The following is a 21,318-nucleotide window of genomic DNA, read 5'->3' on the forward strand; positions in this document are numbered from 1 at the left end:
GTAAAGTACCTAAATAATGAATCATTTTCTCATTGCCTTTCATTATACGTTGAGAGTTACTTTCTTAAAGAAAAACTGTCAAATCACTATATTATAGAAAATCGTATTTACTTCAAGAAGCGTCTGCCTTTGTCATTGTAACCTGTATGTATTTAATGCTCTGATGCTATCCACTCCAAAAAATTCTCTTAAAATGAACACTGTACATTTGTTTAAAAGTACAATAAAATATGTCTCACAGTTAAGCTCCATTGTACAAGTTTTCAAAAACGTTTCAAAGGCCCTTATGCCCAGTAACCAGTTACAGTTATATAAAAACATTCTTTCACCTCAATAACTTATACATGAATCATTACATATTTACTAATTTGCCTTCTGAAGAATTCAACAACCACAAGATTTTCTTTTCCCCTTTATTGTAAAAAAAAAAAAAAATCAATAAAAACATTTTAAAACAGAAAAAATCATCAATAATTCTACTACCTGAACTCAACTATTTAATTTTTATCTGTGTCTTTTAAAAATATGTTTCAGGCCCGGCATGGTGGCTCATGCCTGTAATCCCCAGCATTCTGGGAGGCCAAGGCAGGAGGATTGCTTGAGCTCAGGAGTTTGAGACTAGCCTGAGCAAGAGTGAGACCCCATCTCTACTAAAAATAGAAAGAAATTAACCGGGCAACTAAAAATAGAAACAAAAAATTAGCTGGCCATGGTGGCACATGCCTGGAGTCCCAGCTACTTGGGAGGTTGAGGCAGGAGGATCACTTGAGGCCAGGAGTTTGAGGTTGCTGTGAGCTAGGCTGATGCTGCAGCACTCACTCTAGCCTGGGCAACCAAGCAAGACTCTGTCTCAAAAAAAATAAAAATATGTTTCAAACTTTTTATTTCAAAAAGAATATTTTTAAGTACAAGTAACAAATTATACATTCTTAGTGAAAAAAATTCAAGCCAGTACCGAAACATGTCAGATTGGTTAAATCTTCTGGTTTCCCTCTTCTATCTATTATTTGCACCATAAATTTCTCAGTTTGCTGTTGTCCACTAACCGGGCTTTGGCATCTTGTACCACTTTAAACCAGTTCCATTGTTCTCCCCTCCTATATCATATTACTAGGAATGCTTTTGGATTTATCCATTAACAATTTTTACACTATAGATATGGGCAGAAATTTATCTACTAGGATCCACATGACAGCATTATGTTATTTGTAATGGCAAAAATTTAACTTTAAAGAATGACTAAGGGGCCGGGCGCAGTGGCTCACGCCTGTAATCCTAGCACTCTGGGAGGCCAAGGTGGGCGGATCGTTTGAGTTCAGGAGTTCGAGACCAGCCTGAGCAAGAGCGAGACCCCATCTCTACTAAAAATAGAAAGAAATCATATGGACAGCTAAAAATATATATCGAAAAAATTAGCCGGGCATGGTGGTGCATGCCTGTAGTCCCAACTACTCGGGAGGCTGAGACAGGAGGATCCCTTGAGCTCAGGAGTTTGAGGTTGCTGTGAGCTAGGCTGACGCCACGGCACTCACTCTAGCCTGGGCAACAAAGTGAGACTCTGTCTCAAAAAAAAAAAAAAAAAAAAAAGAATGACTAAGGACTAAAAACTGAAACATACTGCTTTTAATTCTGTAACTATTTTATAAGCCTGGCAAGACAGTCATGGCAAATACCAGAATTAGATTTTTTTCTTAACATATATAACTTCTGTAACTAGGCAAATCAAAACTAACAGTACCTACTTCATAAGACCAGCATCCAGTACCACAGTACAACATGGGGCATGTCAAGAATTTTTCCTAAAAAATACTGTGAGAAACTTATAACTATTATAACTTAGGAAAATTGGACCTGAGTTCTAATCTAATACACCAGTGCTTACCTTAACAATCTATCATTCTAACCACTTTTTAAATTTCAACAAAGAATATTAGTAACACATTAACATAATATAGGTGATACAGCAAAAGATTTTAATTTTTGTGTCCCAGTTATCATCAGACTTATTTCTAGAAATTAGGATATTATATGCATGGTCAGATATAGATGAATAAATTCTAAATATTATTTTTATCTTCTAAATTTATATTCTTTTAAAGATTTCATAATAATGTCCATACCTTAGTTTAAGGCTTTCAGAGAGTCTTTCAGCTTCTTCAATAGCTTTTTTGAGGTTTGCAGGTCCAAGTATTGAATGAAAGTACTCCTAAAATTACAGGAAAACCATCCCATACTGTTAGTACTGGGCATTGCACATAGCACTAATGCTAAAAACATTAAAATCATGGTTCTTATATAAAGGAAAGTTTGATTATGATTGAAGTACTTTTTAAAACTTTTAACCTATGTAAATGGACAATTTATTCTCCAAATATTTTAAAAGTATCTCTTCAGACCATTAGTATATTTTAAAAAGTCCATTAGTCAATACATTTTACTTATTTGTAAGGCACCATTAAGAAGCATAAATACTACTCTTATTGTTTATAAGTGAAAAAGAGCAAAGCTTTCAAGAGTAAAAAATACTTTCTTATTAAAAATATGTACCTATTTTCTCTAGTCTCAGAAGCAATAAAGCAATTCATGTGTAGATGTACATTAGATTTGTTTTGCTTACTTGTTTTAAACTAAAATATTTTTGCTTCCACCTGTACTTTACTACAATAACTACCCATATCCTAACCACAGTCAAAACACTATTGTCACATAAAACAAGTTTTACACTTGAGGAAACTTTGAGTAACCAAAAACCAAATGATAGAAAATAAATCATCAATAGTATACCTTTAAAAAAAAATACAAAGGTTTGGCACATAATTTACTAACAAGCATGATGAAGTTCTTTTTAAAAAAATCACTACGCTAAGAAGTCACGCATTAGATCCTACTACGATCAAATATTTTCAAATCAAGGTTTGTTTGATATGACAGTAGTTAGTTAAATCAGCTAAATGATTACTGGGTCTGATTTGCCACAACATATCAATATGATTTTGCGATTAGAGCCTACTAATATGGTTCATCACAAATTTATAGTAATCAAAATTTGCAAAAACTAAGGCCAGTAAGCCAGAAGTACCCATCTTTGGCTCTCTGAGAGGCAGTCATGAAGAGGTACAGTGGTGGAACAAATCTGTTGATAATAGTTACCTCTGGCCTAAACGTAGACCATGCTTTGGTTGAGTTTATTTTTCTAAAGCTTAAATATGTTACTAATAGAAGGGCCCTTCATTACTTAACCCCAATAAAAGTGTACAGTTTGTTCAATAACGTATCAACTGAACATGGCAGTGATCTCAGTTACCACAATGTCCTAACTACTCAGGCAATAACTTTCTAACAGAAAATATAATGTAATCATTATTGTCAATTTCTGATAAAAACAAAATACAAAGTAAAAACCCAAAACACCATGACTTGTTTTATTCATTTTACACATGAACTCATTGAAAAGCCAGCCAGCTTAACTCTATTTAAATGTTGAAAAAACTGTTTGGGCATGCCTGTTAGTTACACGCTACAAGCAGACATTCCCTTAATATTAGTGAGGTTTACCTGTTATTTATTTTTCTTTGTGTGCTTAAAGAAGCTCAGTTAAAGTAAGCATAAATACTTTCACATTTTTAATAGTATGACAATTGGCAGAATAAAAAGATAACATCCAATTATTGTGCAACTAAAAATGTTTCCTTCTCAAGTTTACCAAGTAGAACTTTTCTATTCCTGTACAAATTCAAACTCTCATGATTTCACAAACAAAAAAAGAAAAAAGGTTTACCAATGAATATTAAGGATTATCAAGAATTCCATAAAGATTTTAAAATATAATTTTAATTTTATCTACAATTTGCTATACTAAAATTTTCAATACATTTTCCTCCCTCCTTCTTCAGATAACCCTGAAAAAATTATTCAAAGACTGACTTTTTGATGAATAAGCAATAAATATACTGTGTCCTCTTGCTATTGAGAGCCTGCTAAATTAACCAATTTTAACTAAATCTTAAATATTCTCTAGTATAAAATAAGAGTGAAAGATACATGTTTCTGAAGTTCAGTGACATATATTTTGTACCTACCTGATCTAAAGGGTAAAAACCAGAAAACATCTAGTTAGTAAATTTAATACCTCATGTACTTGAAGTACACTAGAGAGGCTGGGATAAAGAAAATAAAACAAAAAACAGGTCTACAACAGAAGCTGATGAGGTACCATGGACAAAGCAAATGAAGCTAATCCTTTTACTGAAAACCAGGAGCTGAACAACTGCAGCATATAAAGTCACCACCTGAGTTATCTGAGCCTTTGCAGGGAAATTCCCAACCTGAACTTCTCCTTCCACTAGACACTCTCTCTGGAAATGCAACAGATACTCTATGGAAATGGAAAAATCTCTTATCAATTAAAATTTACTCCCTACCGTCTTAAGAACAGAAAAAAGTAGAAAAAGATTCCCAACCTTGTCAAAGAAAAAAAAAAAACTAACTTCTAAAAATAAAGCAAAAAGTAAGCAAGTACATAAAAAATAGGTCTACCGCACAGACAAAAAATAGCAAACACCAAAACTAACAAAGTTATCCAAATTTCAAATGTTTCAAAAATATTTACTTTAGTAAGTGCTGTTAACACTTCTTTTTAATCAATTCCACTTTAATAGATTTCAAAGAGTGTGGAAAAACTTGTCTGAATTTAGGCAGGCCTCTGTCTCTTATCTGCAGATAAGTATGTCCAAGAATGTTAAAAGATGTTTCTCCCAGGGCAGGACAAATCCAACGATTTGTGGACAGGTAGATGAACCTCCAAATGCAAGGGGCCACTTCTCCAAAGCTAGATCTAAAACCCATTAACTATTATTAGCACAACTTTGCTGGTGAGAAAAAACACCAGCAAAGATTTGTCACCATTAAGTGAAATACTAAAGTCATCCCTTAACTAACAACCAAAAATCACACTACTGGGCCAGGTGTGGTGGCTGATGCCTCTAATCTCAGCACTTTGGGAGGCTGAGGTAGGAGGATCGCTTGAGGCTAGGAATTCAAGACCAGCCTGAACAACATAATGAGACTCCATCTCCACAAAAAAAGTTTTTAAATAGCCAGGCATGGTGGTGAATGCCTGTGGTCCTGGCTACTCAGGAGGTTGAAAAGGAGGAGCACTTGAGCCTGGGTGTTCAAGGTTACAGTGAGCTGTGACTGCACCACTACAAGTTATAGGACTCTTAAAAAAAAAAAAAAAGATTATTTCAAAGAACAAGAGAAAATGTTATTTCTATAAGTCAATTTAAATGAGGCAAGCCAATTCTGCCATCACATAACAAAATCAAATCTCATTGATTCAAAAATGGCTTCTCTACCAGGTTAAAGAAATCTATAGACAGTATTTTGCTACTACTGTCTGGCAGTAAGATTGCTCTTAAGAAAAGGTAAAGCCACCAACACAACATTCTTCCCATTTCTTGAAAGCAGCCTCTATGTTCTTCTTTTGACTGATTCTGGTATAATGTGTCATTTTCTCTACGAACACTTAACCCTAGTCATGTTTTCTGTATTGATCTACACTGCCCTTGCCCTCCCCTCATACTCATGGCTATAGCAAAATGTGAGACTAACACTTGTTCAAAGGACTAAAAACAAAAAATTTTAAAGGTTTTGGAAACAATCAGTATTCATTTTGCAAACTGAGATCTTTAACATGGCTCCTAATGTCAGTCAAATATAAAAAGGTATCGCATAAAAACAAGTAATTAAACCTTGAATTCTGGCAAAGTACAATCAAAAACATATCGTATTTTTCTTATTTAACGCATGAGTAAACTCAATCCTTCTGCTTGACTTGGCAATGATTACAATAGAAAACAAATTATGAGCCTGTATGTTGCTATAAACTTGCACTTACTCAAGGCAAATTAAGAGTGCGTATACAAGCACACACACACACTTGCAAATGATGAAACTACATCTTTAGATGCTTTTTCTCTCTACCTAAGAATTTGAACTAGATCTGCCTAATATGACCTAAATTTCATCGTTAGTTAAAACTTTTAGAGAAAATCAACAGTTCCATTAGGCAAAAATAACTTAGCAAATAAAAATGGAAAAATAAAAGGTACCTGCTGTTGCTTGAAATCAGGTCTTTTTTTGATAAGATTATAAACAGTTACATATTTCATATATAGCACATAGGCCTTTTCTTCATCACGATCTAATCTGGATTCTTCTGCTGTCTTAAAGATCTTCAGGGCACTGTGTACGTAACTTAAAATTAGAGAAAAAAATAATTAAAACACTTGACATCTGGAAAGAAAATACAGGTCTATAAAGTCCACAGATAATCTTGATAAAGTAAATTTCATGACTTAGGTTGCACTACTTCAGAACTAATACATGTAATTGAGACATTGTTAGATGTAAGTTTAGATATAACCAACTTATACATACCACTTCCTCTGGGATGAGGATAGTCCTAGAGATAAACCAGACATTGCTAGAAAGGAATGACCTCCTCAGGTCTGACCTTAATGACTGTCCTGTCTTTAAGCTTTGAGAAAGCTTAAAAGTGACTTTATCTTTCCCATTGTTTCCTACTAAAAATCACTCAACAGGAGTTAAATTGAGCTGTTTTCTCTGTCACCCCATCAACATTACCAGCTTAGCCCAATAAGTAGCCTAATCTTTCTTTCATTCTTCTTGTCCCTCAAAAGCTCTCTCTCTCTCTTTTTTTTTAGACAGTCTCACTCTGTTCCCCGGGCTAGAGTGCCATGGCATCAGCCTAGCTCACAGCAACCTCAAACTCCTGGGCTCAAGCAATCCTACTGCCTCAGCCTCTCGAGTAGCTGGGACTACAGGCATGCACCACCACGCCCGGCTAATTTTTTATATATATTTTTTTAGTTGTCCAGCTAATTTCTATTTTTTCAGTAGTGATGGGGTCTTACTCTTGCTCACACTGGTCTAGAACTCTTGAGCTCAAACGATCCTCCCTCCTCGGCCTCCCAGAGTGCTAGGATTACAGACGTGAGCCACCATCCTGGCCAAAAGATCTCTTTTTTAAAAGCCCATTTTGTTCTTAGTAATGTTTAGAAATATCAGTTCATTCTGGGATTTTCCTTCCTGACCTTCCTTAAAGATTCTACCACTCTCATCTTCATCCTTTATGTTTTGTTTTCTTCCCATTTTCTGTTTATTTCCTTTATAATATGATGCATGAAGATACATCTGTGCAATCATAGGTTTCTTTAGATATTCCTCCATTGCTTCACTTGGGATCACACATACTCTTTTAAAGCCTCCCATTTATCTCCATTCATGAACACCTATTTCCCCCACATGCCCTGATTTTTAAAATCTACTTTCCCCAAGTCTGAGGTACATGGCTGCTAAGCCCACCTTTCTTTCTGAAACTCTTATTTCTAACTCTACAATAATATGGTTATTTATTTATCTCTAAATCTTCTCCTTTCTTGGTCAAAATAAATTCTGAGGCAAAGTTCTCCTATTGTCTTCTGTCCCTTAACAGAGATAAAACAAGCAGTAAGTTAACAATGTTAGTGATAACCCACTTTTAGCAAAATTATATTTCCAGTAAATATCAAATCAGCTGGACCTCTCCATCACTATTATATTTTATCTCAGGATAGATTCTGAAATCTCTACCAAGAAGGCATCATCTCTAGCTTCTACCTCAGCAGGGAGATAGCGTACATGCCCTTAAAAAATAAAAATACATAAAATAAATCATTAGGTTAAAAGTTGATGTCAAATTGGCACGAATTAATACTTAACTGAATACTGAACAAAAAAACTATCCCCCCCTTTTTTAATCAAAGAAAGACTATGCTAGCATCATAGATTATGTTATACACAAGAAAAAATGTGATCTTTAATTAAGAATTATTTTCATACTGTTTTATGAAAAACAATGATTTGTGGCTGAATAATTTTTATAGAACGCTCATAATCTTTGCCTCTTAACCTTAAGATTTAGTATACTGTCCAGAGAGCAGATAATATGCATATTAGCAGAGTATACATGTATTCTGCTAAGATAAATTTAAGACCTTCTCTAAGGAGGTCTTAACTTTATTCATGTGATAGCATCATTTTTCAAATAAACTTTAAATTGACTATTCTTCTAACTTGAATAATATGGAAGCAAACTAAAAATTAATATGTGCTTCACTCAAACTAGCAAAGGATTCATACCTCTTAGTGCTCATTTTCTCTGGTTTAATTTCTGTCTTTTTATTGAGGTCTTTTAGTGAAGAACTGAGGTAGAGTTCTTTAGGAACTGAAGCCACAGCAGGCATGATGAATAATCTTCACTTTTCCACTTTCACCATGGATGGTATATTTCATTAAAAGTAGTTCTTTCCTGAAACAAAACAAATACAAATAATTCCACTAATTTTCCTCATTAATAAGTGACCAGTTTAAAAAAAATAAAACTAATTTTTTTAGATTAGGAGTTTCCTAAGAGGATTAATTTTAAATCATCCTGAATACCTATTTTGGGAGCTCAAGATAGAGTATAAATGAACATTTTTTTTTTTTTTTTGGAGACAGAGTCTTGCTCTGTTGCCCGGGCTAGAGTGCCATGGCGTCAGCCTAGCTCACAGCAACCTCGAACTCCTGGGCTCAAGTGATCCTTTTGCCTCAGCCACCCGAGTAGCTGGGACTACACGCATATGCCACCATGCCCGGCTAATTTTTTCTATATATTTTTAGCTGTCCAGATCATTTCTTCTATTTTTAGTAGAGACGAGGGGTCTCACTCTTGCTCAGGCTGGTCTCAAACTCCTGACCTCGAGAGATCCTCTCGCCTTGGCCTCCCAGAGTGCTAGGATTACAGGCATGAGCCACTGCACCCGGCCATAAATGAACAATTTAATAATTTTTTTCAAATTTTCACTAAAGGCCGGGCGCAGTGGCTCATGCCTGTAATCCTAGCACTCTGGGAGGCCGAGGTGGGTGGATCGTTTGAGCTCAGGAGTTCGAAACCAGCCTGAGCAAGAGCGAGACCCCGTCTCTACTAAAAATACAAAGAAATGATCTGGACAGCTAAAAATATACATAGAAAAAATTAGCCGGGCATGGTGGCACATGCCTGTAGTCCCAGCTACTTGGGAGGCTGAGGCAGGAGGATCACTTGAGCCCAGAAGTTCAAGGTTGCTGTGAGCAAGGCTGACACCACGGCACTCTATCCCGGGCAACAGAGTGAGACTCTGTCTCAAAAAAAAAAAAAAAAAAAAAAAATTTTCACTAAAGAGGTTGGGTACGGTGGCTCACACCTGTAATCCTAGCACTTTAGGAGGCTGAGGCAGGAGGATCAGGTCAGGAGTTCAAGACCAGCCTGAGCAACATAGTGAGACCACGTCTCTACAAAAAATAGAAAAATTAGCCAGGTATCATGGCATACACCTCCAGTCCCAGCTACTCCAGAGGCTGAGGCAGGAGGATCACTTGAGCCCAGGAATTTGAGGCTGTAGTGAGCTATGATCATGCCACTGCCCTCAAGCCTGGGCAACAGAGCGAAATCCTGCCGCAAAAAGAAAAAGAAAAAAATTTTCACTAACCAGATGAATTACTGTTTATATTATTTTGCCTTAAGCATTAGGAATCTTACCTGTCAAAAGAACTAGCAGTAAGAATAGTAAGAGCTTTTACATTTTTCTTTTGTTAAAACTGTATTAATCACAAGTAGAAGCAGTTTTCATGTAGAAATATTTCTCTCTTCTCATTGATGTATCAATTTATAAAAGAAAACAAGTGGTGGAGAGGCAGCAGGCAGCACCACATTATTCAGAGCTATAGACAAATGAACATATTTTTGTTTCTGGTTACCATGCATTTTGGTTTACTCTGAAAAGGTCTTCAATGTGTCATTATTTGTTTTCTTGTATGGTCTGGCAAATTCTAACCAGGAAGATGAAGCAAGAGGTAAACAAAATGAGGACAAGAGGAAAAATGGTTAGGTACATACAAATTAAGTTGTGTATGTGTGTATACATGTACCAGGATGCAGGCAGATGGGGCAGATCAGGGGAGCACACCAAATGGATAGTCTTGGCAAGATCGTAAGTGTTACCAAATGAAAACTTCAGGAACCCAATTAAACTTATACAAGGTCTTCAGCTGTGAAGAACTAATTACAATTTGAATAAAAATCTACATTAATACATTTAATAGATTACAACTTTTAAATTTTTTCTATCACTTCTTTCCACTCTCTTAATGATCTTCATTCTATCAGTTCGTTATTGTTAGATGAATGGACATCAACAAACATCTAATCCTAAAAAGCTAAGGTTGAGTAAGGTACAACTTATGGGAGGGTGGGGGTGGGGTAAGAAGGCCTCTGTTCACCTGTGAGAAACTCCAAAAACACCCCGATTTGCTTTGATTCTAGTCCCATTTTATATTAAATACTAATATTTTATGATTTCTTGGTACTCATCCCTTCTAACCCTGTGCCACATTAATTCACTGTCTTAGTCACCAAACCATTTTTTCTCTGAAAATCACTTTTTTATCATTTTCACTTTTTCTATCTATAATTGCTCCATGCATCTATAAATACATATTGAACCAAACACTCTAATTTGTAATTTCACATCTATGCATTTAGAAACAATGATCTCATATACATACATTTTCTACACTTTACCCTTCAGGCTGGGTCCTGTGTCTAAAAGCTGTAGAGATGAGAGAAAAAGGCTCTGGACAACACCATCACTCCCAAATGTATCAACAGATATTAAATATATCCTTCTAGTGAGGTATCTAATTCATAACAATTCATCGTCAAACCAGCTAAGACCATCCATTAGGAGTCTGACAGGGATCCCTTGGATTTCCTCATACTCAGAGACAAAAGCATTGTTTAAGTGTCAATATAAATCACCAGCAGACCTTCCTTGCACAGGTAGGCTCCGTATTAAAGATAGGTGTTAAAAAGTCTCTAGTCTCCAAGATAAACAGTTTTTTTTTTTTTTTTTTTTTGTTGAGACAGAGTCTCACTTTGTTGCCCAGGCTAGAGTGAGTGCCGTGGCGTCAGCTTAGCTCACAGCAACCTCAGACTCCTGGGCTTAAGCGATCCTACTGCCTCAGCCTCCCAAGTAGCTGGGACTACAGGCATGCACCACAATGCCCGGCTAATTTTTTCTATATAGATTTTTAGTTGTCCATATAATGTCTTTCTGTTTTTAGTAGAGACGGGGTCTCGCTCAGGCTGGTCTCGAACTCCTGACCTTGAGCAATCCACCCGCCTCGGCCTCCCAGAGTGCTAGGATTACAGGCGTGAGCCACCGCGCCCGGCCCAAGATAAACAGTTTAACCAGAAAGCATACTCTACGCTCTGCAACCCCACCCCATCACCTCCTGCACCCCCCACCATGTTGAGTGAAAAAGCAGGAATACATGTAACATGATATCGTTTATATAAAGTTTAAAATCAAACTAAATCGAACAATATATTGCTTAATGATACAATGAGGTAAAACTATAAAGACAGAAAATGACAAACACAAAATTCTATTTTGGGGGGTGGCAGAGAATGTAATCAGGGAGACACACACAAGGAACTTTAGGGGTACCAGTAAGGTTCTATTTCTCAAGTTAGGTTCTATTTCTGTTCACAGGTGATCATTTTATTATAATGCTTTATAACATAAAAGAATATATGTAATGTACTGAACATATATTTCACTAAAAGTTTTAAAGAAAGCAATTATATGAACATGACAATGCAAATATGAATAAAACTATGCAATCGTATATAAATATGAAGTGAGTACCTAGAGAGATGTAAAAGTTAGGAAGTTATGGGTTAAAAAAGCAAAGTATTCATATGTATTTTTTTAACATTGATTTTTAAAAGAACAGATTTGGAATACTGGAAGAACCTGATACAATCTTGGGAAGTATAGCTTCCATATAGTGGTATGAATGGAAGCAAGACTATAAGAATTAAGAGATAAAAAAAATAAAAGTAGATTATAGATAACTTTTTTTTTAATTGGCAATAAAAGGAGAAAGATGGGATAAAGTGGAATGGTGTTCCAGGTACCTGATTTCTACTGAGACACGGGAAGCACAGTTGAGGGATAATACTTTTGACTAATAGAAAACATATTGAGATCAAGAAACTAATTTTTCAGGACGGTGCTTAAGGAAACGCACGTCCTTAGCAACACCACAATAGACCTCTCTATGGCAAAGGGCAGGCTGTGTTACCACTTGAATATTAATAATGGCCAGAGGACCGTAACATAACAGTAACAAGTGTTATCCCTTAATTTTCTGGTCCCAACTATTTTAGTTGGAGTCTTAAGCTTACTTACCTAACAGAAAGCCAACATCTGCTTCCCCAATATGGGTCAGCTCTTAAAGTGTAATTCCCAAAAAGCCCAACCTTTGTTAGTAGTGATACTACTAAGCATACTAAAGACTAAAGCCAGATCGGGTGTGGTGGCTCACATTTGTAATCCCAGCACTTTGGGAGGCCATGGCAAGAGGATCACTTGTGGCCAGGAGTTTGAGACCAGACTGACCCCCCCCCCCCACCACCGCCATCTCTAAAACACAAAAATAGAAAAATTAGCCAGGCGTGGTGACGTGTACATGCAGTCCCAGCTACTTGGGAGGTTGAGGCAGGAGGATCACTTGAGCCCAGGAGTTCAAGGCTGCAGTGAACTATGATTACATCAGCCTAGGCAACAGAGCAAGATCCTACGGCTAAAAAAAAAAGACTAAAGCCAGAGTTGGACAGAGTGACTAAGTACCAATCTGGTAGTAGTGTTTGTTTTTCCAATTTTTTCCAATTCTATCCTCTATCTGGGCCATCAGTCATGGTCTAATCACAGAATAAATGTTCAAAAAGTTAGGTAGAGTCTATTTTGATATTCATTTTAATTAGGTTTCCTGGCAGGGAAAATAAAGTTTTTAATCTGAACACTCTAAAATGAAGGTTAGAGCATGTTCTCAATAGAATGTATTTCTCATGATTTTCTTTAAAGCTTAGATTTTTAAAAAACAAAGAATATACAAAGTATATACGGTACCCAGGCAACTTAAAATAGTAAATCATTAGCTATTTCAAAGTTAAATTAAAAAACTCAGATATCCTGCTGCATAGAAGGCACTGTACTTTCAGGAACTCAAAGATTAGATACGAACTGTTTCCTCAAAAAGTTTAAAAAACTAAAGTGAAATAGAAAGTTGTAAGCAGTAGTAATACAGCATAGTATGATATCAAACTATAGAGTTTCAAGTAAACACACTACAAAAAAATTAAGAGGGAAGATTAAGAATGATTAGAGAGATCTTGGAAGTCATGATGAAAGAGACAGTATTTGATGCGAATCTTGGTGGGAGATGGCCTTTGACAGAGAGGAACAGTATGAGGAGTCAAGAATGTAAAGTATATCTTTAGGAATTAGCCACTATAGAGGATGAATAAGGATCTAGAAGCCTGAAAAAATAGTCTTGCAACAGATAATGGAAGACGTTGAATGTCACACTAAAGCATTTATTTTATTTTCTAAAGGTAGTGAAGAGCCATAGCAGGAACTAACCAAACTAACAAGAGCACAAAGTTAAGCTTTAAGTGACTGACTAGATAGAAAAAACACTAGTTATCTATTATAATGATCCTATGGAAAGATAATGAAGATCAGAACTAGGGCCGTAGAGACAGAATGGAGGAGGCAGATACAAGAGCCACCGCAAAAATAGAATGACAGGACTTGGCAAATGATTAGACACAGGAAAGGAAAGTGTAAGATTATGATGTCACCAAAGTTTTTAGCAAGAGTTTCTAGGAGAAAAATTGTACTTTTTAAAAGTTACCTTTTCTGTCTTTATTTAATTTTTGAGAACAATTCAAACAAGTAACAATATTCTCTGATAATGTCTGAAGTACATCAAAGAACCACAGTTGTTTCTATTTTTATTAACAAAATTATATGTTATACTGTCAAATAATGACACCTTGTGTTGAAAATACTTTTAGCATTGTTTTAATTGCCATTTCAGCCTCTACAATCACATACATTTCTGCAGAAATCAAACAGGAGGTAAAGGGTATTTTTCCCAAATCAAATGAGAAAGCAAAGCACATACAGTCATCCCTTGGTACTCAAGGGGAACTGGTTCCCAGACTTCCCGCAGATACCAATATCCAAGGATGCTCAAGTCTCTGACATAAAATGGCATAGTATTTGCATATAACCTACGTACATCTTCCTGTATTCTTTAAATCATCTCTGGATTACTTATAATACCTAATACAATACAAATGCTATGTAAATAGTTTTTATAGCATATTGTCTAGGGAATAATGACAAGAAAAAAGTCTGTACGTGTTCAGTACAAATATAATTATTTTTTCAAATATTTTCAATCTGGGGTTGGTGAATCCATGGATGCAAAACCCAGAGATACAGAGGGCTAACTGTATATCCAACCTAAATCTATGTGAAGTTTAACACGTTCAATTTTGATAAGTCATTCTGCTGCATAGACTTGACATAAAATATACTAAGGCCAGAATGACTGAATGAATTCACAATTTCCTTACTTTGGCTCCAACAGTTAAAAACAAAGAAAAGAACAGCAACAACAACAACAAACCCATTGATACTTATACAAAAATGTTCACTAACTTCAGTAGTCAAATAATTTATAGAATGTTATTTGTTTAGATCCTGGACAAATTAAATATAACACATAACCCATTAAAACTGTTATGCTTCACAAAGGACTGTAAGTTAAAAAAATAACTAAGTATGTGTAAGAAAAATTAAAGTTCTTCTAAGAACATAAAATAGAATTTAAGATGTGCAAGCCTGACAGAGATTAAGAACTTCAGCTTTAATCAAACAGCAATGTTCCAAAAGTAAAATCCAAAGAGTGCTAAAAATGAGTTAGCAATGAGGAAAAAAATGGAAGGAACATATATATCCCTCTCTCTTCTTTTGACATTCTTCAGATTCTTCTAAAGAGAATGAGTGGGGAATAGATGACTTGAACCACAAGGTGAAGACTAAAAAGTAAAAATGTGAAGATTGAGGTTTGCAGTCATTCAAACCGGTCCTGATATTTTAAGTAGGGCCTCACAACAGCCTGTGCCAAGGTCCTTGGCAACACTGAAAGGAAAGCAAAGTTTGTCTTTGTTGGCTACCCACCATCTCTCCTCATTTCTGCCCTTTAGGAAGCAACAACACTCATTATATCTTCTGGCTGTCTTAAATCAATTTTTTTTTTTTTTTTTGAGACAGGGTCCTGCTCTATTGTCTGGGCTACAGTGCTGTGGCATGATCATAGCTCACGGCAATCTCAAACTCCTGGGTTCAAGTGATCCTCCTGCTTCAACCTCCTGAGTAGCTGGGACTGGAGGTGTACGCCATCATATCTGGCTAAGTTTTGTATTTTTTGTAGAAACAGAGTCTTGCTAGGTTGCTCAGGCCTCAAGTGATCGTACCTTCTCAGCCTCCCAAAGTGCTGAGATTACAGGCATGAGCCACTGTACCTGGCTGTCTTAAACCTCATGCTATATAATTTGCTCTATATTCATTCTATGTAAAATGCCACAGACAACTAAATATTGATGAAATAATGTTTTAAAGTGATCCTAAGGTATTAAGAAGGCTCAACCCTCTCAAGATTTAATCACTGCTAAAACTTATGGTATTTACTGAGCATGTACTATGTCTCTAGCTTGTCCATGCTAAATGCCTGAGGGCAGTGTTTTTAAAATCCCTAAGAAGGTCATGATCGGCATTTAAAAAAATAAAATAGAAAATGTCAGAGCATGTCACACATACTAAAGTACTGTTTCATAAACTTTTGTTTCAGTTACGTATAAGTGTGTATGAATACATGTAACACTAGACTGAAATGTAAAATGTATTTCTTACTATAGGTTACAATAAAAAAAAGTGTGAAAGTCTCAGCAATACTTCTCCAACTATGGTCCCAAGACCAGTTCTGTTTAGGGAACTGTTTATTACCAGTATGTTATGAAATAAGGAACTTGTGACGGAATGTAAATCAATTAAGCACACTAATCTTTTTAAAGTAGCAAAACTTCCTCCATGCAGAAAGCAACGCACTGAGTTAACATTCTAGCGCAGGCCCTTAAACCTTATCACTGAAGGTAACAAGGACATTAACAAAATGAATACTCATTAAATAATAAGCCATCCATTAGTTGCTACACTACATATGAATGTGACTCCAGTCACTGGAAAGTCACAAGGAGGGAAAAATTCAGTGTACCTGACAAAGCTTCTTCCAGCCCAGAGCATACTCTCCTCTTTTGTGCTGGCCTTACTTCCTTTATGGGCCAACTAAAGTTTCACTTCTTCCATCCTTGATGGTCTCAGTTTTGGGAGTTCATTTCCTATAGCACTGAATCCTATAATGCTTGTTATCTACATAAAGGAACACCTTTAGAACAGTATTGGGACCAAAAGTTAATTGTGACAAGGCTTTAAGATCCTCATACCTCATAAGCATGAGTGCTCACAATTATGTGATGAGATAGACAGAAACTGGCCCTAAAGATAGGATTTAACTAAAAACAGGGTGAGAAAGGAGGGCATTTCAAAAGAGGGAAACCCCGTGAACAAATATACAAAATAAGAAATTAGTATGGGAGAAACACTGACATGTCTGTGTATCCCTGTCACCTACCTCAGCAGTCCTTATATAGTCACCACATTAAAAACTGTTGGCTAACAATAATAATTAAATTAAATTAAATTAAATTAGGCAAGAAGATGGAGTCACATTATAGAGGACTTTCAAAGCCATCCAGAATTGTTTATATTTGATTCAGCAGCCAATTAAAGCCAGTTCTTGATGGGAAAAATAATATCTTAGGGTGGTCAAATTGGGGATATATAAGTTGGAGTGGAAGGAAATGACAACAAGGGAATGATACCATAGGAAAGAGTAACTACCAGGTCATTGCAGAAAAGAACACAAAATGGTAGAAACATGCTTTGGTAATAGATTGAATCAGAATAGTCTCTCTCTCACTTACACGGGCGCGCGCGCGCACACACACTCACACACACACACTCTCTTTCTACCCTGAAAAATGTGAAGAATGTAGTACTATTAACAAAAAATAAATACTGTGTAGCTTAAAAACTGATCAGTTTATAGCAGCATTTCCAAAAGTTTGTTGTGGGAGGTTGTCATGTTGTCTCACTCCGTCCAGCCAAGGGTGTGAATCATCCCTTTGTCCTGAGTATCCACAGTGTACACCCTGCCCACCATCAAAGTGCTTGTGTTCAAGTAACCCTTATTTTACTTAATAATGGCCCCAAATTGTAAGAATAATGATGCTGGCAATTTGTATATGCCAAAGAGAAGCTGTAAAGTGCTTCTTTTAAGTGAAAAGGTGAAAATTCTCTTAAGGAAAGAAAAAAAAAATCATATGCTGACATTGTTCAAATCTATGGTAAGAACAAATCTTCTATCTGTCAAATTGTGAAGGACAAAGAACTTCATGCTAGTTTTGCTGTCACACCTTAAATTGCAAAACTTATGGCCACAGTGCATAACTTTTTTTTTTTTTTTTTTTTTTTTTTGAGACAAAGTCTCACTCTGTTGCCCAGGGCTAGCTAGAGTGCCGTGGCGTCAGCCTAGCTCACAGCAACCTCAAACTCTTGTGCTCAAGTGATCCTCCTGCCTCAGCCTCCCAAGTAGCTGGGACTACAGGCATGCGCCACCATGCCCGGATAATTTTTTCTATATATTTTTAGTTGTCTGGTTAATTTCTTTCTATTTTTTTAGTAGAGATGGGGAGTCTCACTCTTGCTCAGGCTGGTCTCGAACTCCTGACCTTGAGAGATCCTCCTGCCTCAGCCTCCCAGAGTGCTAGGATTACAGGCATGAGCCACCGTGCTCGGCCACAGTGCATAACTTTTATTACAGTACATTGCTGTAATTGTTCTATTTTATTAATAGGCATTGTTGTTAATCTCTTACTGTGCCTAATTTATAAGTTAAACTTTATCACAGTTTTTCATAAGAAAAAACATAACATCTATAGCATTTGGTACTGTCCATGGTTTCAGGCATTCACTGGCAGTCTTGGAATATATCCCCTGCGGATAAGGTGGGACTACCATGCTATGAAAAACTAAATTGTAATATGTTAGTCAAAAGAGAAAAAGCTTAACTATCTTAACAGTGACTTTATTCACTGTACATGAACCCTGTTTTACTTGAATTAGGATGGTTATAAATGTGAAATTCCAAATAAGTTTAATGTAACACTTCATCATTTACTACTAATAAATTTTTTTTTTTTTTTTTTTTTTTTTGGAGACAGAGTCTCACTCTGTTGCCCAGGCTAGAGTGAGTGCCGTGGCGTCAGCCTAGCTCACAGCAACCTCAAACTCCTGAGCTCAAGCGATCCTCCTGTCTCAGCCTCCCAAGTAGCTGGGACTACAGGCATGCACCACCATGCCCGGCTAATTTTTTCTATATATATTTTTAGCTGTCCATATAATTTCTTTCTATTTTTAGTAGAGATGGGGTCTCACTCTTGCTCAGGCTGGTCTCGAACTCCTGAGCTCAAACGATCCCCCCGCCTCGGCCTCCCAGAGTGCTAGGATTACAGGCGTGAGCCACCGCGCCCGGCCCATTTATTACTAATAAATTTAATATTATGGAAGTGCTGTAGGTCTTAGTCTTATTTTCCATTTATTAATCATTTGACTTTGAACAAATTCCATAAATCATTCCAACAACATCACTGACACTCCTCAGTTTACCTTCATCTGCAAAATGAAATTGGAATGACCCTTCTGCTTCTACAGGGTTACCATCAGTATCAAATGAAAAGATACAGACAGAAAAATGTTCTGAAAATTGTAATATACCATGAAAATATGGTTAAATCAAAAATATACCTTTTTCTGTATCTGCTATATAAATCCAAACATGATTCTGATACAACCTGGTCACCAAAACTATGGTAGGTGGAAGATGGCCACAAAGTCTGGCACTTTTCCCTTCCAAAGGTAGGGAGAAGGGAAAGGGCTCCTTGACTGCTCTAACCCATAGAGAATGTTGGAAGCAATTTTGTGCCAGTGTCTCCGTCCAGGGTTTTAGGAAACTGGCAGCTCCCACTTCCTGTCTCTTCAAACATGTATCTTGGAATCCAGTCACCATGTTATGAGAAGTCCAAGCCACACAAAAAGGCTATGTGTGGGCACTCCAGTTAGCAGCCCCAGCTAATCTCCCAGCCAGTATCAACTACCATTCATGTGAATGAGCTATCATGGATGTCCTGCCCAGTTGAGCTCTCAGATGACTCCAACCCCAGCTGCTTATACAAATGCATGAAACCCTAGGTGAGAACAACCTAGTTAAGTTCAGTTAGACCAGAGAAACATGACAGATACCAAACTATAGTTTGAAACCACTGTGTTTTAGAGTGATTTGTTATGCAGCAATAGGTAACTGGGACAATAGCAAGATCTAATTTTATTAGCATCTTATATTTAAATGGACATTTTTTCCTGTTTCACTTCTACAAAAATGAGTGTACTCTCATGTGGAAAAGTTCATAATACAATGCTAGACATTTTATGACAAAAATTTGATGTGCTTGCTTTATTTTCCAACTGTCTTTACAAAAGCCATTTTGGGTCTTTCCCATTATGTTCACATTAATAAACAAATGCCCATGATGATTAATAAAGTTGAAGTAAATATATTTAAAAATTAAATGCTAAAAAGAGAACTTTAAAGCATTTTTGTTAGTTTTTCTCATATACTGTTTTCTCAAAAAATACATGTCTACGTGCAAAATTTCATTAATGAAAGGTATATCTGGTTTTTCTTTTCTTTTTTTTACTATTGTAGGATCCTTACTATTAAATAGTAAAGATGCACATAATGTGTCAGAAGAAAAGGAATACACATTTCAAGGCTGAACGTGATAAAGACATGAGACAACTGACATCACCTTCCAGGTATATTTCCTGGCTCAATACTGTGCTGTCATGAGAAACTATCTAAATCCACCACAAATGACATTCAACAATGAATCTTAAACAGAATTGGTTGGAATGCAAATCTGCTTACATAGCAAAGCCGCAGAGCAAGCCTAGAACAGGAACACTTCCTTAATAATTATCACTTGGCATTTTTAATGGCCGCAGCAGGATATATACAAAACTAAGGATGCTTTGCAGATTCGGAAAGAGTAACATCCTTCAGTTGGGTATCCCTTTCATCTGAAAGCCTCAGAGATCTTCACAAATATTAAATTCCTTAGGCTCTGCAACACCTCTGTGAGTCAGGTAAATATTTCGTTAGTGAGTAAGTGACTTGTTCAAGGTCACAGAATGAACTGGAGGCAAAAACTACACCCAGGAGTGTGGTCTTCAGTTTTATGTATAAATGCACATAACTGCAATCCAGGGTTCTGATAATTTCCAAGGTGGAGTGGAGGTGAAATTAACTTGTCTCACAATTCTGGGATAGAAGGCACATTTTAGGAGGAAAAAAGCTTCTGTTTGAAAAAGTCATACTTTTAACTCCGATGAACTCATAGGGTCTTTAAACTCACACTTGAACTTCACTAAAAGCAAGTGTCACCGTGGCAGAGGAGGAACTGGGAAACAGTCTGACCGGCTGTAGTAAGGCCTGGGATTGTAGGTAAGTAGCAGAAAATCAGAAAAGGAGCCAAGAGGAGGGAGGTCAAAGTTGGGTCTGAGTGTCCAAGAGAAAGGAAGAATGCTTAAGGCCACCTTCTAAGACAGAAAAACCACACGAAACTCGCTGGGCAACCCGAGATTCGAGGTTGGGCCCCTCCTCCACAAGCCGGTTCTACGTTTCGGGCTTGTCCCACCCGTCTCCGCGGAAGGGCTTGTCTCCCGGGTGACCAGCAGCTGGTAGAAGGAAAGGGGGTTTACAGCAGACGACTTCCCAGGGAACAGAGCCCAGGGCCCAGACCCACACTCACCGTGGCGCCGAACGCGCTTCATTAACGCAGGCCTCCTCGCCAAAGGTCCATCTCCCAACAACCCAAGGGAGATTTAGCCTTCGCTATCCCCACGGAAGCCAGCCCAGTTCAGCCCCTTTTCCCGATTTGCATTGCGTGGCGACGCGCCGCGTCTCCGGACGTCACGGCGGGGGCGGGGCTTCACGTGTGCGCCCGCGATACCTCTCTACCCCGCGGCACTGCCTCTGCCGGTGAGGGCCGCGCGGGAGGGCGAGGGAGGGCTGAGGACGGCGTTTTGGGTGGGCGGTGGCGGCGGTGGTGAGGCTGGGGCTGCACTGAGCTGGATTGAG

At 37.2% G+C, this 21,318-nt stretch overlaps 1 protein-coding gene across 4 annotated transcripts in view; it reads right to left on the bottom strand.

Moving 5' to 3' along the window:
- Nucleotides 1-21,061, bottom strand: part of USP8 (ubiquitin specific peptidase 8) — a 57,558-nt gene extending 36,497 nt beyond the window's left edge. For 3 of the 4 annotated variants that reach the window (XM_069483812.1, XM_069483802.1, XM_069483793.1), the window contains exons 1-4: nucleotides 20,990-21,061; nucleotides 8,203-8,371; nucleotides 6,111-6,255; nucleotides 2,121-2,206 (exon numbers count right to left, since the gene is read on the bottom strand). In XM_069483812.1, coding sequence (XP_069339913.1) covers nucleotides 2,121-2,206; nucleotides 6,111-6,255; nucleotides 8,203-8,306 — 335 coding nt within the window. In that variant the 5' untranslated portion in view covers nucleotides 8,307-8,371; nucleotides 20,990-21,061. The remainder of the gene's footprint in view (nucleotides 1-2,120; nucleotides 2,207-6,110; nucleotides 6,256-8,202; nucleotides 8,372-20,989) is intronic. The other variant, XM_069483822.1, reaches the window with a different exon arrangement.
- Between the last annotated feature and the right edge of the window lie 257 nt (nucleotides 21,062-21,318).

The sequence above is a fragment of the Eulemur rufifrons genome, chromosome 2 (assembly GCF_041146395.1).
Source record: "Eulemur rufifrons isolate Redbay chromosome 2, OSU_ERuf_1, whole genome shotgun sequence".
NCBI lineage: Eukaryota > Metazoa > Chordata > Mammalia > Primates > Lemuridae > Eulemur > Eulemur rufifrons.